This window comes from Chamaea fasciata, unplaced genomic scaffold, assembly GCF_029207755.1.
Source record: "Chamaea fasciata isolate MVZ Bird 193981 ecotype frontalis unplaced genomic scaffold, bChaFas1.0.hap1 SCAF_6, whole genome shotgun sequence".
Lineage (NCBI taxonomy): Eukaryota > Metazoa > Chordata > Aves > Passeriformes > Sylviidae > Chamaea > Chamaea fasciata.
In genome coordinates this window covers 43,924,545-43,937,871 of record NW_027094091.1, presented here as the reverse complement: position 1 = coordinate 43,937,871, position 13,327 = coordinate 43,924,545, and the positions used below count along the sequence as shown (strand labels likewise).

Genomic DNA, 13,327 nt, shown 5'->3' with positions numbered 1-13,327 from the left:
CATGGTTGCATTTGCTGGGTGTCAGTACACATTGGCCTCCATCACTGAGGGATACTGATCTGCATTCCAGGACTGTGGGAAGCACCGGCTGAGAATAAACTGACTTGTGATGCACAGAGAGGCTTCACCGCTTTGTCTTCACCTCCTGGCCAAGAAGATCTAGAGAGCTTTACATGTCTTGTGCCACCCACCTCACCCTGCTTGTTGTCTGTGGATTAAGGGGTATGGGGAACAGCAGGCACAGCAAATTCCCTGGCAGCAAGGGGTCGACTGCATCCTTCTGGTGGCTGTGACCTGGCACCCAACATGTTACGGGTGTCCAGATCCGTGTTTCAGGGGCTCTGTGCAGTCAGTGCCATGAGAAGGAGGACGGAGGCACAAATGAGGTATCTGCCCAGTGTGTGTTTCCCGTAACACGGAGAGAGCTTCCAGAGAGCTGCCGTGACTCCAAACCCCGGGAGGACTGCTGGGCAGAGCCCAGGAGGGCTGGGGCGGGCGCAGGAGGCGGCGGTGCTGCTGCGGAGGGGCAGGGCCGAGGGCTGGCGGGCCAGCCGGGGGTGAGGCTGCCCGGGCACGCGTGGCACACGCCCACCACAGTGTTCGATGCCAGAGAGGAAGGTCGGGAGCCGCAGCCGCGGCCGCTCGAGTCCAACGGACCCACAGCAGCGCCGCGGCCGTGCCGGGGCCGCTGCTCCGCCCAGGGGCGGGCTCCGCGCTCTCCCGCCCCCGACGGGCCGCCGTCCCCGCCGCGGTTCCCGCCGCCGCCGCCGCCATGGAGGAGCAGAAAGAGAACTGCCCGCAGGCCGCCCGGGACGAGGCGGCGGCCGCTCCCGCAGCCTGCCCGCCGGTGAGTGCGCGGGGCGGCGGGGGCGCAGCGGCCGGGCCGGCCCGAGGCCGCGGCCCCGCGCCCGCTCGCCCAGGGCGGCCCGGCTCCCCGCCCGCCTCGGGCCTCGGCCGCCCGGCCCGGCCCGGCCCGGCCCTGCCCGGGGCTCGCCCTCCCGGGGGGCGCCGCCGGTGCCACGGGCCCGCCGCAGGCCGCGCCGTGTGCGCGCCCCGCCAAGGCCGCGAGCGGCGGTCGGGAGCCGAAGTGCCCGTAGTATTTCCTCTTGGTTCATTGCTTTGTTTATCTTGCACGTATTGGGCAGCGGCCCGCGTGTCCCAGTCAGTGTGGATTGTGGTTAATTCGGTCGTCGAGAGATCCCGCTGCTCGTGAAGGCTTTGCCTGTTTGCACCAGAGAACTCTTTTTGTTGATATTCGGATGCGTATTCAAGTTTTGTCTCCAAGAGCTACTGTTCGACGTGGCTCAAGACACGTACATTAGTGTCCCTTTATTCTCTTTGTTTCTGTTTAGGAAAACAGTGTTTCAGAGCAGGCTTTAGTATTGATTCTGTCTCCTATCTGTAAGCTGGTTCGTTCAGTTTGATCACAAGTGTGACAGTGTGATGCTTTACTGCGTTCTGGTGCCAAAACAAACTGAAATGCTCAAACATCTTGTTTTGACCCTCTTGAACGACTTCCTGGTTTCTCTTTCTTCTAGGGTAAGCAGCATTGTAGGATCAGTGATCAAGAAACTAAAGGCAAAACCTCAGCTGCCAGTTCAAACGACTTCAGTGATCCGATTTACAAAGAAATTGCTATAACCAATGGTTGTATCAACAGAATGACCAGAGAAGAGCTCAGAAGTAAACTCGCAGAGTTCAAGCTTGAAACCAGGTTATTTGTAAACTTGTTGATTTATCTTTGAAAGCAATAGAGTCATGAGGGATGATTATTTAAAAGTTTAAAAACTCAGCACAAAGTTAAAAGCAGACGCAGCACCAGACACCAGTTGTTTTATGTGTAATCTTGTTGCAGCTTTTGTAGTAGGATTAATGCATAGTGGCTAATGTGTGCTGTCTCAACTGGCAACCCAAAGAGATGAAAGAGTATGTAACTCTAAGGACTTCTCATCACTTTTTGGTCAAGGGGGAAAGAAGAACTGGAGTGGTTGTCAGGTAGTGCTGCAGACCTTCACCATGTAACAACTTGCTTCCGAAAATCCATATTTTTATTTACTGTACCAGTACAGATCTGATACTTGCTACAAACTCTGGTGATGGGGCTCAGGATTTAGTCAATGCAGAGGACAAGTACCTTTAGGTGGAGAGTTTGCTACTCTGAATACATGTGCTAGAAAAGTGTGAAAAAATGCATGTGTTATAAGCTGGATTTGTGCTCACTGGGGCGGAGGCAAGGGAGTATAGTGTAGTTCCTGCTGTACTGGAAATGACCTGCAAGACTCTAATAGTTCTGTGGCCAGGCAAACTTCGATATTGTGAAGAAGGTCAGTTGAGAAAAGTAAAAGTGTGTTGTTTCTGTAGGCAGCAGGAATGAGGAAGTAGTGGTGGGGAGTTGGTTGGTTAAATTAATTTAGTGCCTCATGAGGAAAAAAATCTTGCCATTACTTGAGAAAATTTTTGATAAAACACATTAGATTTCTATAGCTGTTTAGCAGTTGTTCTGATTTACAAATTGAAAGCAGAATTCAAATAGTATATGATGTTTGTGGCCTTCTCTTAGGTTATAAGTTTTCTATATGCATTTTTTAATTTAGTTGTAAATGCTGAAAGCTTAAAATTTCTCTTTTACCCAAGCTAGGCTTCTTTTGTCAATATACTCAAGTCAAGTCAGAATACGTCTTATCTGTAAACAAATAGTGCGTCAGTTCTAATGTAGAGAATTGAGCAGATTACCACACACCATCCTTTCCTTTGACGTTATTGTGATAGTCAGTCGTTTCCTATTTTCAACTTTTTTTATAAGTTTGGTAAAGAAAGAGACAATTTCCCCCTCCATCAGCTCCTGTACTGTCTCAGCTTTTAATGAACTGGTCATTGACTTAAACTAGATCAATAAAGCAGAGTGAAGAAGAGTTATCTCTGCAGAAGCAGCTGATGTTCCCAAATGCGTGTTTACTAGTTTGATTTCAGTTCTTCTTTGTGGATCAGTGGGCTGCTTTTCTGATAATACCACTTGCTACATGTATCTCTTCTGTGGTTTCATTTGCAGTGAGTAATTTTGAGAATAACTTCCTTGGAAGGGTAAATTAGGTCAACCAGGAGTAATCTACAAAGACTTGAGCTTTGGAAAGGCTTTGGATGCCAAGCCTTGCTGAAGTAGGGGTGACTACAGAGTGTCTCTGTGCCATGCTGCCCAGGCTGTCCCTGCTGTTGTATTGTGGGGGATATTACAGCCTCTGCATTATCCCAGAAAATGGGATATAATGCAGTGAAGATAATGGGGATAATGCTCCTCTATAATAAAGTGGAATTCAGACTTCACAAGTGCTGGTGTTCAAGATGAGATTAACAAGTGTTGAACTTCCAAATGTTAAAAGTTCCGGTTTTACAACAAGGAAATAATTAAACAAGAGTGTGATCTTTGTCACTTTCCCTATTTCTTTAGAGGAGTGAAAGATGTACTGAAAAAGAGATTGAAAAACTATTACAAGAAACAGAAGCTGATGCAGAAGGAACACGTTGGTGGAGACAGTTGCTATGACTATATCTGTGTTGTTGACTTTGAAGCAACATGTGAAGAAGGAAACCCGCCTGAATTTGTACATGAAATAATTGAATTTCCTGTTGTCTTGGTAAACACACGGACCCTGGAAATAGTAAGTGTCCTAAATGGCTGTGTTGGTGTGCTGTTCTTTGAAGTAACTTGTTTGCATCAGAAAGCCCAGATTAGTTTTTAAGTAGATGTTGAACTTCATTAAAAATAACATTTTTTTTTCATAAGGGCTTATCCTCTGTGCCTCTTAGGTACAAACAAAACATTCTCTTCTGAAAGCTTTTTCCAAATGATCATCCAAGTAGATCATTCCCCTGCTGTTGACTCCCTCTATTGATAGGAGTTTCTCGGTTGTCCATGTATGTTCTCACTTGCCCTTTCTTTCCCTGCTTTAAGGCCCTCAAATCTATTTCTAGGCTCAAGGGACTCATCAAACTCAAAAATGATCAATTTCTTTGGTCCTGTGTGAGGCAATCTAGAAGACTCTAATGCAGAGGTCTAGAAGGGGAGGTTGAGTGAACTTCACTTCTTGTCAGGCTCAGCTGTTTCCACAGTGTACCCAACAGACTGACAGCTGTGTAACCTGATTTTAAACATACTTAGCAGGCATTTGGTAGCCTCAAGTGCTCTGTTCCAGTGCAGCTTTCTTTTAGGATAAACTACCTGCTACTTAAGTGAAATTGAGTGACCCAGTGAAACAGAGGATGTGCACACACCTCTGACTAATTGTTCATTTATGAAGATCTCTTAATGGGAAGAGGATTTCCAGTAATCATTGTGATGCTACAATAAAGTATAGCTGCATGTATGACTTAACTGCAGAAAAAGGATTGTGCCGATTACCAGGGTTGTTTTTATTGCCCTTAGAGTGGCTTTTTTAATCTGTCTAAAAAGTTTTGAATAACAGCAGGGATTTGGGGCTTTCTTTTTTCCGTGAAACTTGCCTTTAGTGATCACTCCTTTGTTGCTCAGCTTCCCAGAGTGAGATATTGTTTGTCTCTGCCTGGCCGGCTTCCAGAGGTGTAGGACTTGCCTGAAGCTTCTGAGGTGTGTGTGGCTGGTTGCTTGCCTTGAACTGCAGGTGAACCTTTAGAGATACCACCTAAAACACATAAGGCTTCGCTCATGCCTCTCACTTCTTTTTTCCATACTCTCAGTCTTCTTTTCACAAATCCTCTGCTTTTTTGCAATCTGTCCTTTTTCCCTCTTAAGTCCACATTCCCACTCTTTGGTGCCTACTGGCTGAGAGGAAGGCCATGTTGTGGTTGGAAAGATATCCCTGTCCCTTTAGGAATCTGATGATGGCCAGTCAGGAGGCTCATCCTGGCTCAGGAGGTGCACACTCCTTTCTCCTGCAGCAGGACAAGTAGCTGCTGTTGGAGGCGAGCCAGTTGCCTTCAGGTGGGCTGCACAGTGTGCTGCAGCTGAGTGATTGATTCTCCTGTTACAGGAGGATACCTTTCAGCAATATGTGAAGCCAGAGATTAATCCCAAGCTTTCAGACTTCTGCATCAGTCTGACAGGAATTACCCAGGTAATTTGCACTTTTGTTTCTTCAAGAAGAAATAGGAAAAAAAGGGATGTGGTGTTGATGTTTTCAGACTAGTAACCTTAAATGGTAGTCTTTCATGGTTATTTTTCTGTAAGGCCTATTCTCCTAATCCTTGTTTTTTCCCTCTCCCAATTAACATAGAGCTGATTTCACTAAATTGGTCATTTTGTGGGGAAAAGTATTCTCATTTTAATTCACGTGTAGAAATTTAATCTTTAGTAGAGCAAAGCACCTTTTGAATTGCATCAGTTCCTCTCCTACGGTTTTTATTCTGAAGAGTTTAGAGTCTTAGGATGTCAATGGCTTGTGATAAGTGACTTAAGAAGGAGCCTGGGAAACAACCTCAAAGGTTTTAATCCATGTTCAACTGGTGACTGACCTTGTTACCTTTACAGAAGCTATTAGCAGGTTAGCTCTTGTACTGGTGCTTTTGTGGTGCTATTTTTTCAGCTTAGAAAAACCTGTCCAGTCATCTGTTCATGTGTAATCTGACTTTATAAAGATTTTGATGAAACCAATTTTTTAATTGCCCTTATACCAATAGAGTTTATACACTTAATGCTCGGGGGGGGGGGGGGGGTTCTGAAAAAATGTTTCTTACTTTGTTGGTTTTTGTTTTGTTTTTGTTTTCTAAGGACATTGTTGATAAAGCTGATATTTTTCCTCAAGTTCTGCAGAATGTCATTGAGTGGATGAGGCAACGAGAACTGGGAACAAAGTACAGCTATTCCATGTTGACTGATGGGTATGTCCTTATGCAGCCTTCAACACAATCTAAAACTGCAAAACCATGTTTAACATTTGTGAGAGCATTGCTCAAGATGGATCAGGACACTGCCATTTTGCTGGTTTTATTTTAATTGGAGCTTTTGGTAAAATCGGTAACGCAGAACTGAGCTATTCAAAATGAAGCTTAAATCCATCAGATGGCGCCGTTTCTTTCCTAGTGGTCTGTGTGCAACAGAGTGACGCTGAAGACTTTGTACTTCATTGTTGCTGTAATTCTCCACTTATATCTAGCACATAATACCTGAAAATAACACTCTGCAATTTTTAATTTCTAACCTGTAATTACATTGCTATCTTTGGAAGCAACAGTGAATTAGAAAAAGAAAATGCTAAAGCAAAGCTGTTGCAAGACTGGTTATATTACTGGGCCTAAATCTCTCTGGAATTCCCCTCCAGAGGAATCCCTTCAGTGAAATTCCATAAGGAAAATAGGTGCATTGAAATCTCTGTTGTATAGGTGAGATTGCATAGACAGCTAGAAGAGATGGGGAAAAAAAGCTTTACTTTAGCTTGCAGTTTACAGACTTGTTGGGGTGGTTCCCGTCAGGAAGACAGGCTGCTAAATAAATAGGCTTATAATTTCTTCATATTTTCATAGAGATCTGGTTTCTCATAAAACTAGGTGCAGTCTAGTTTCAATAGCCTACCTGAAGTAGAGAAATAAATGCATGCCCAAATAATCAGGAAGATGTAAGGTATCACTTGCTTCCCTGAGGGCTGTGTAAGCATCTAATTTATTGGCAGTTTTCAGTGTTGATGTGATAGGTGGTGTCGTTGGTGTGCTATTTTTTGTCTTAACCATTGTGCACCTGAAACCATCCTGGTGAAAGTCTTGCTCCTGTCATTATTTTTTCCCCTATGATTAACAAATTCATACCAAAAATTCTTTTCCATGAATATAACAAATGAGCTTTTCCTTTCTTTTTTCCTGTTTTCCTTCTACTGATCACCAGAGACAAGACAGCTTTCAGTTCTACAACTGTGCAGTATGTAGAACACAGGATTATATATGACTAACGTTTTCCTCTTTTGACTTTCTAAGATCTTGGGATATGAGTAAATTTTTGAACATCCAGTGCCGTATTAGCCGTATCAAATACCCTTCTTTTGCCAAAAAGTGGATCAATATTCGTAAATCATATGGGAACTTCTACAAGGTTTGTACCAATTGCTATTTCTCTTACGGGAAAATTTGGTTTTAAAGTCTAGAATATCCTGTTGTGCTTATCATCCCTACTTGTGTAGTATAAAATTATAGTACTTAAACAAGTTGCCTGGTGCCTGATTTTCAAATGTGTTTCATGAGCAGATCTCACTTCATTAATTGAAGATCATATAATCTACTGCATTTTGATTTTTAATCTTGTTTTTAAGAATCAGGTTGTGCTTCTTAAAGGATTGTCTAAAAATGTTACACCAGTCCTCTTAGATCAAGCGTGTCTTGAAGTAGTTCAGCTGAAAAGACTGTCTTGATTTTTCAATTATTTTTTCCCATTTTCATGCAATACACTGCAAAACTAATTTGCACTACTATCCTATAATCTTGACTATGGACATTGTAATGGGGACAGAGGAAGATTAGGATGTATCTACAGTGGAATCAGAGAGTCAAGAGAAACTAAATACCAACGTCAGTGCTGGGCCTTACTGCTGCTTTCTGTCAGACTACCATAAAATTGGAGTTATTGGAGATTCTAGCAAATTCCCAATCAGCCTCCACTAAAATACTTCTTTTGTAAGGGATTTCAGCCTAGCTAATGGTCTTATTTTGAAGAGCTTTTCATACTAAATGTAACCTCTAGATAAAAGAGAGATTGACATTTAATAAAGGAATAGCTTTGCTTTGGGCTGAGCAAATACTACAGGGTTGCTGTAGGTGTTGCCGATCAGATCCTGTGAAGGTTGGAGGCATTCAGGAGCTTGATGTCAGTGAGAATCAGGAGTCTGGTGCTTCTTTAATCACTTAGAATTTAAAAGGAAAACCAAACTTGGATTCCTTCTGCAATGCCACTGTGGATGATAATTTGTTTTTTTGATGAAGATGGTTAAACTTACCTAGGCCATGGCTTCCACCCTTGCTAGTACAAGTGTATCTTGAGCTGTTGCTGGTAAGAGGCCTTTGACATGATCCCAGGTCTAGACAAACTCCTGTTGACTATGTCTCCTCTGTAAAAACAAGAGTGTCTGTCTCACCAAGGTGCTTTGAAGTTAAATGGTTAGTGATCTGACAGAAGGCAACATGAAAGTAATATGTGACTTAAGTAGGTTTCAAATCTGCATGTGTTTCTACTGCCCTGTGTTAGATTTTAAAGACTCAGTAATGAACCTAATCCTTGAATGTTACTCACTTTCTCCATCAGGTTCCTAGGAACCAGACCAAGCTGACAATCATGCTTGAAAATCTGGGCATGAATTATGATGGGAGGCCTCACAGTGGACTTGATGACTCTAAAAACATTGCAAGGATAGCTATAAGGATGCTGCAGGATGGCTGTGACCTGCGGGTGAATGAGAGAATTCACGGTGGACAGCTGATGTCAGTCTCCTCCTCAGTCCCCTTAGAGGGAGCCCCTGCTCCACAGATGCCCCGCTACAGAAACTAGCAGTTCAGGGTTCTGCTGCGGGAGCTGCCCTCAAATACCCGCTAAAGACTCCAGAGCTTATTAAATGGCCACCTCTGTCAGCTTGTCTGCCGTGCAGAATTCTAAAGCACCTTAACTAATCATCTGTTGAAATAAGAGCATGGAAGCTGGTTGTTCTTTGAAGTCTATTACAGCAATTTCTTTTTGTACTGATGACTTTTGTTGTTGTTTCCAACTTTGCTAGCAGTGAGGTTGATATCTGGAATCCAGACAAAGTGTTAAGCTTTTAAGAAGATGTAATTTGAACACCTGCTAAGAGGGATTGGGCCTGTGTGCTGCTGTTCCATCCCAGCCTGTGGGCACTATTTGTTCACTGTGATATACTCCAATGATATCTAGCATCTGCTTATTCATTGCACACAAATAAGCCATTCCTGGAAGAACTGAAGGAGCAGTGGTTGGGCTGGCTCTTCCTGATGAGGCACTCTGCTAAGGGTTCCTACCAATTTTTTTGGTTTTTTTATGAAGTCTAAGAGAAACGGGAACGCATTCATCAGTTCTAAAGCAGTAGAGGAGTACTCTGTTGTTTGGGGTTCTTCTTTAAGGAATATGTTTGTCTGCTTCCCCATCAAATGGAAGAGCTGGCTGTTGAATAAAAATTTCATTAATGTAGTATGATGGTATTTTTCTAACCTGTGTTTCAAAAGAGAACATTCTTCAGATTTTCACTTTAAGGATCCCATCTTCTATTCCTGCGTAGCTGCCCTTCATTGAATGTTGGTTTTTAGACACCATCAGCCATTTGGTCTTAAAAGTGAGTGAACTAAAACTAAGGTCAAACCATGCCAGATTGTCAAAATTTCATGCTCTCTGATTGTTACATAAAACAGGAAGCTTCTCATTCTCTAAAGACGTGTTTGGCTTTTTTTGGTGTCTTCCTGTGCTTCTGCCACCATGAAGCTATGCCTTTATTACAAAATCTCGCATTGGAAGATTAATATAATTTTATTATTAAAGGCCACAGCTAATTACTAGCAACTTCTACTTTCTCCCCAGGCTTCAGATAAGATGATATTCAAAAGAGGCCAAGGTCTTAATTTGCTTTGTCTCCATGGGCTGTTACAAAGTGCGCCATTAATGTGATCAACTGTGCATTAGAATGGCTTGTTCTGAAAAGTGGAAAAATGTATTTTAGTTGCCCTTAGTTAAAAAAAAAAAAAAAGTTATCTCCCTGTACTACAATTCGCCCTTTTTACCACCTACATTCAGGACACAAAATAACCAATTAATAAACTTTGTTAAGAACACTGACTGTTTGACTAATCAAACTCCTCCCAGCCTTGGTTTGCTCTTCTGACTGTTAAACCACATCAATGGAACTGTGAAAACTTCCATTTTAAATTCATGCAGGAGGGAGAAGTATTAGTCAATTCTCAGTTGCTTCATATGATTTTTTTCTTGAGTTACAGATTTGGACACTCATAACTGCTTCAGAATGATGTTTTTCGGTTTTGTTTTCTGGGTTTTTTTTTCCCTTAAAGCAGATAGTTGTTCTGTTGTAGTGTTTTGTTGAACTTTACAGTTTTTCATTTTGTAGCCATACTTGATGGATTTTCACAAGGTAAAATACAAATCTCTGATATGCTTTCTCCTAAAATACCATTTATCTGTCAGCTCATATTTTGTACAAATTCTTATATATATGCTTTTCACTGTAGCAACTGTAGTATCCTCTTTTTCTGAAGTACCATGGTAATTTACTTTTTTTGTGTCTGAATTACAGTTGTGCAAGTTTCTGTGACGAAATTGAGTCTAGTTCAGCAGATCTCCTCTGGGCATGGTGGCAGCCAGAGACTTTATCACTAGTCTTTATTTACTGGTCTGGAACCAGACTGACAGTCAGATGAGAAACTTTTATTTGTTACAGATTATACTACAGGTTGCATAAGAGCTGTTGTAATTGAACATCATTTATTTTAAGTACAGAGTTGTTTATTTTTGCTAAGTAACTTCAAAAAGATATTTTGAGATAAGGGTTAAATAATAATTGTTTTCTGTTTACTGCTTAAGTAGGTTGGGATTTTTTATCAGTGAGCTGCAGAAATCAGTAGAATCATTCCACATACTAATTTATCTGTTGGATTAATACCAAACTGTAAGCTGTAAGTATTTTCACAGAATATTTGACTGTGATTTTGAGATTAAGTGAATTTTAACAGTGTTTGCGGATTTGTTTGAAATGTAAACAAGTTTATTAAAATTATTTCATATTTTTAAACACGTCAAGTACTGAATTTGATCTGTAAAGCATGAGATGATTTCAACAGTCTTGGGGGTCTTGGCATCAGCTCAGCTCATGATCTCTCTTCTCTAGTGGACCAGCAACATTGCCATAGCTGGGTGGCTTAAATCCCATGCATGTGACTAGTTCACAACACTCAGTAATGAGATAAATTCTCCTGGATTCTTCATTCCACAGGAGAAGGAGGCACTTGAATAAGAAATGGTTTGGTGATTTTACTAGTGAATGTTCAGCCAAACAGTGTTTTTTTCAGGTTGATCTCATTTGTTCATCCAAAGAAGCTTGCTGAGAGCACCTGCTGTAATGAATATTTTAATTTATTAGAGGACTCTTCCCACGCTGGAAAAATTAATTGACAACTATGTAAAAAACAGTCCAGTCCCTTTTTTATGCAGGAAAAAAACCATGCAGACATTGATTGCTTTGTTGATCCAGGTGGAGGCTTTGTTCTGTTGTTGCTTTTCATTTCATGTTTTGGGAGCTGTACTTGAGCAATTCTACTACTACTGCAGACAGCATTTGTGGAACAGTAGCAGCTTTAAACAAAGGGATTGCAGACTAATTTCAACATGAGTGCTTTCAAGTAGATTTCTTAATATATATTTATATGAACATGAGAGGGATTCACAGAATCTTGGGGTTATGTTAGGAAAAAAGGTTTCTCAGGTTAGAGCAATAGCCTCTTTGTCTCAGTGAGCAAATGGGAAAGAAAGGTACAACAGTTCATAGCCTCCCATTAACTCCTTGTGAGGTGTGGCTACAGGGGCCAGCCACTCCCAGCAGGTCAGCTGTCCACAGAAACTGCTTTTGCCTGGGCTTGTCTGATAGGAAGGTAATTTAATAATTTGGTCTAACAAGGTTGTTGTTGTTTCCATATTTTGTTGGAAATTAACATTGCAATGAGGAGGGGGCTGTTCTCAGCACTGGAAATGAGCAAAAACATCACTTGGCCTTACGTTCTCATGCCCTTCGAGAGCTCTCAGCTTTTCACTGCAGGCCTTGACTGCTCTTCTGTGACCTTGAGAAAGCAGTGTTTTTTCACTCATTTCTCTCACCCTACACTTCCCATGGCTGTTTTAAATTCTTCCTTTGCCCTTTTTCGTCCACTAATGACCATTTGTCTCTTCTGGAGAGAAGTTTGTGCCAGGTAGGTTCTGTGTATGTTCTTTCTAGTAACAACCAACAGGCCCTTTATAAAGAAATTGGAAGTATTAGGTGTGGAGGGTAGAGGAGACCCAGTTACTGACTGCAGGCTTTTGAAATGGGCTAAATGTATAGAAGAAGAACATTCTGCTGCAACCAAGGGCATTCCAACCTCATTTCAAGGACTTCATGTTTGGCAGCCCCATGGGGGGCAGTGCCAGCTCACCAGGATGAGTCCCCAGGTGGAGATACATGAGGTAGCCAGGTGTGGTCAGTACACACTTCTGCTCTGCCTTGTACTGAGCTGTGGCCTCAGCCGAAGAGCCGTGGTTGGGAGCAGGCTAACACTTTGTTCTACAACACCTTCCTCCAACAGAAAATGGGGTGCTGATCTGCAAGTTTGGATTGCTGACAAGGCTTTGGAGGTTGAGCAGTTTCTTCTCTCTTGGGTTCCTTCTAGTTCAGCCCTTTGACATTCACGGCCTCCAATGCTGACTGACTTTTGCCCTTTTTAAACTGGGGGCCTTGGTGCTGTGGGAGGAAAACCTGATGCAGCTTAAGGGATGTGCTCTTTAAACTAAAGAAGTGTGACTGCTTTGTACTGAAGTGATCCCATATGGAAAAGAGTCTTTTTCAAGTGAGTGACAAGATCCTTGAACATCTCTTTATGCCATAGGTGACCTCTGGGTGTGTTCTGATTAGGGATGTGATTCCATGGCTCAGGCATCTGTCTCCTCTGTGGCCACTCAGTTCAGGAATGCCCATAGGTAGCACCATGTCCTCCGTCTGTGATCTTAACTTAGTGTGGTCATGACTGCACATTTTAATTGTAAATCTTGGGATGCTGCTTGCAGATATATCATGGCGGGGGTTTTGCCTACTTTCCTGGCTAAATTAGTGTTAATTATGAGGGTTTACTGTTTGAAGTGAATGGTAGTAGTGGTCTTGCATTGGTAAAGTACTTGCAGGTGATTCTGACCTCCTTTGTTTATGTGCCCTGTTGCAGCAATGTTAATTTTTAAAGAGCACATGTAGCCAAATAGATCTCTATGAGCCAGAGATGTCCCAATAAGCAGGAATTGCTTCACTGTGGTTGTGTTCAGGTTTGGAGTGGCATGCAGGACCTGGGCTGTGAAGCATGAGACACCTTCCCAGAGAATCCCATGCTGAGCAAAATTTATTACATGTAAATTCCTAGCTTGAATTGATAAGTAGTTGAATACTTACGCTCTGTGCAGCATGAAAGTGCTTTATTTGTAATTTAGAGGCAGGCGTAGCAGCCAGCTGTGAGACTCAGTGTGCCCTCCTTTTCTCACGTGAAAACACTCCTATGTTTGTGATTCATTTCCTTTCATGCATATAGGGACTAAGATGGCAGAGGACTAAAAACAAAGGAGAAATGACCT

At 42.4% G+C, this 13,327-nt stretch overlaps 1 protein-coding gene across 1 annotated transcript; it reads left to right on the top strand.

Moving 5' to 3' along the window:
• Positions 1-714: 714 nt before the first annotated feature.
• Positions 715-8,692, top strand: ERI1 (exoribonuclease 1). The gene is made up of 7 exons (XM_066186167.1): positions 715-847; positions 1,539-1,714; positions 3,446-3,656; positions 5,004-5,087; positions 5,741-5,850; positions 6,937-7,051; positions 8,255-8,692. Exons 1-7 carry the CDS (start codon positions 773-775, stop codon positions 8,495-8,497), a joined length of 1,014 nt encoding a protein of 337 aa, XP_066042264.1. The 5' UTR covers positions 715-772; the 3' UTR covers positions 8,498-8,692.
• The last annotated feature ends 4,635 nt before the right edge of the window (positions 8,693-13,327 follow it).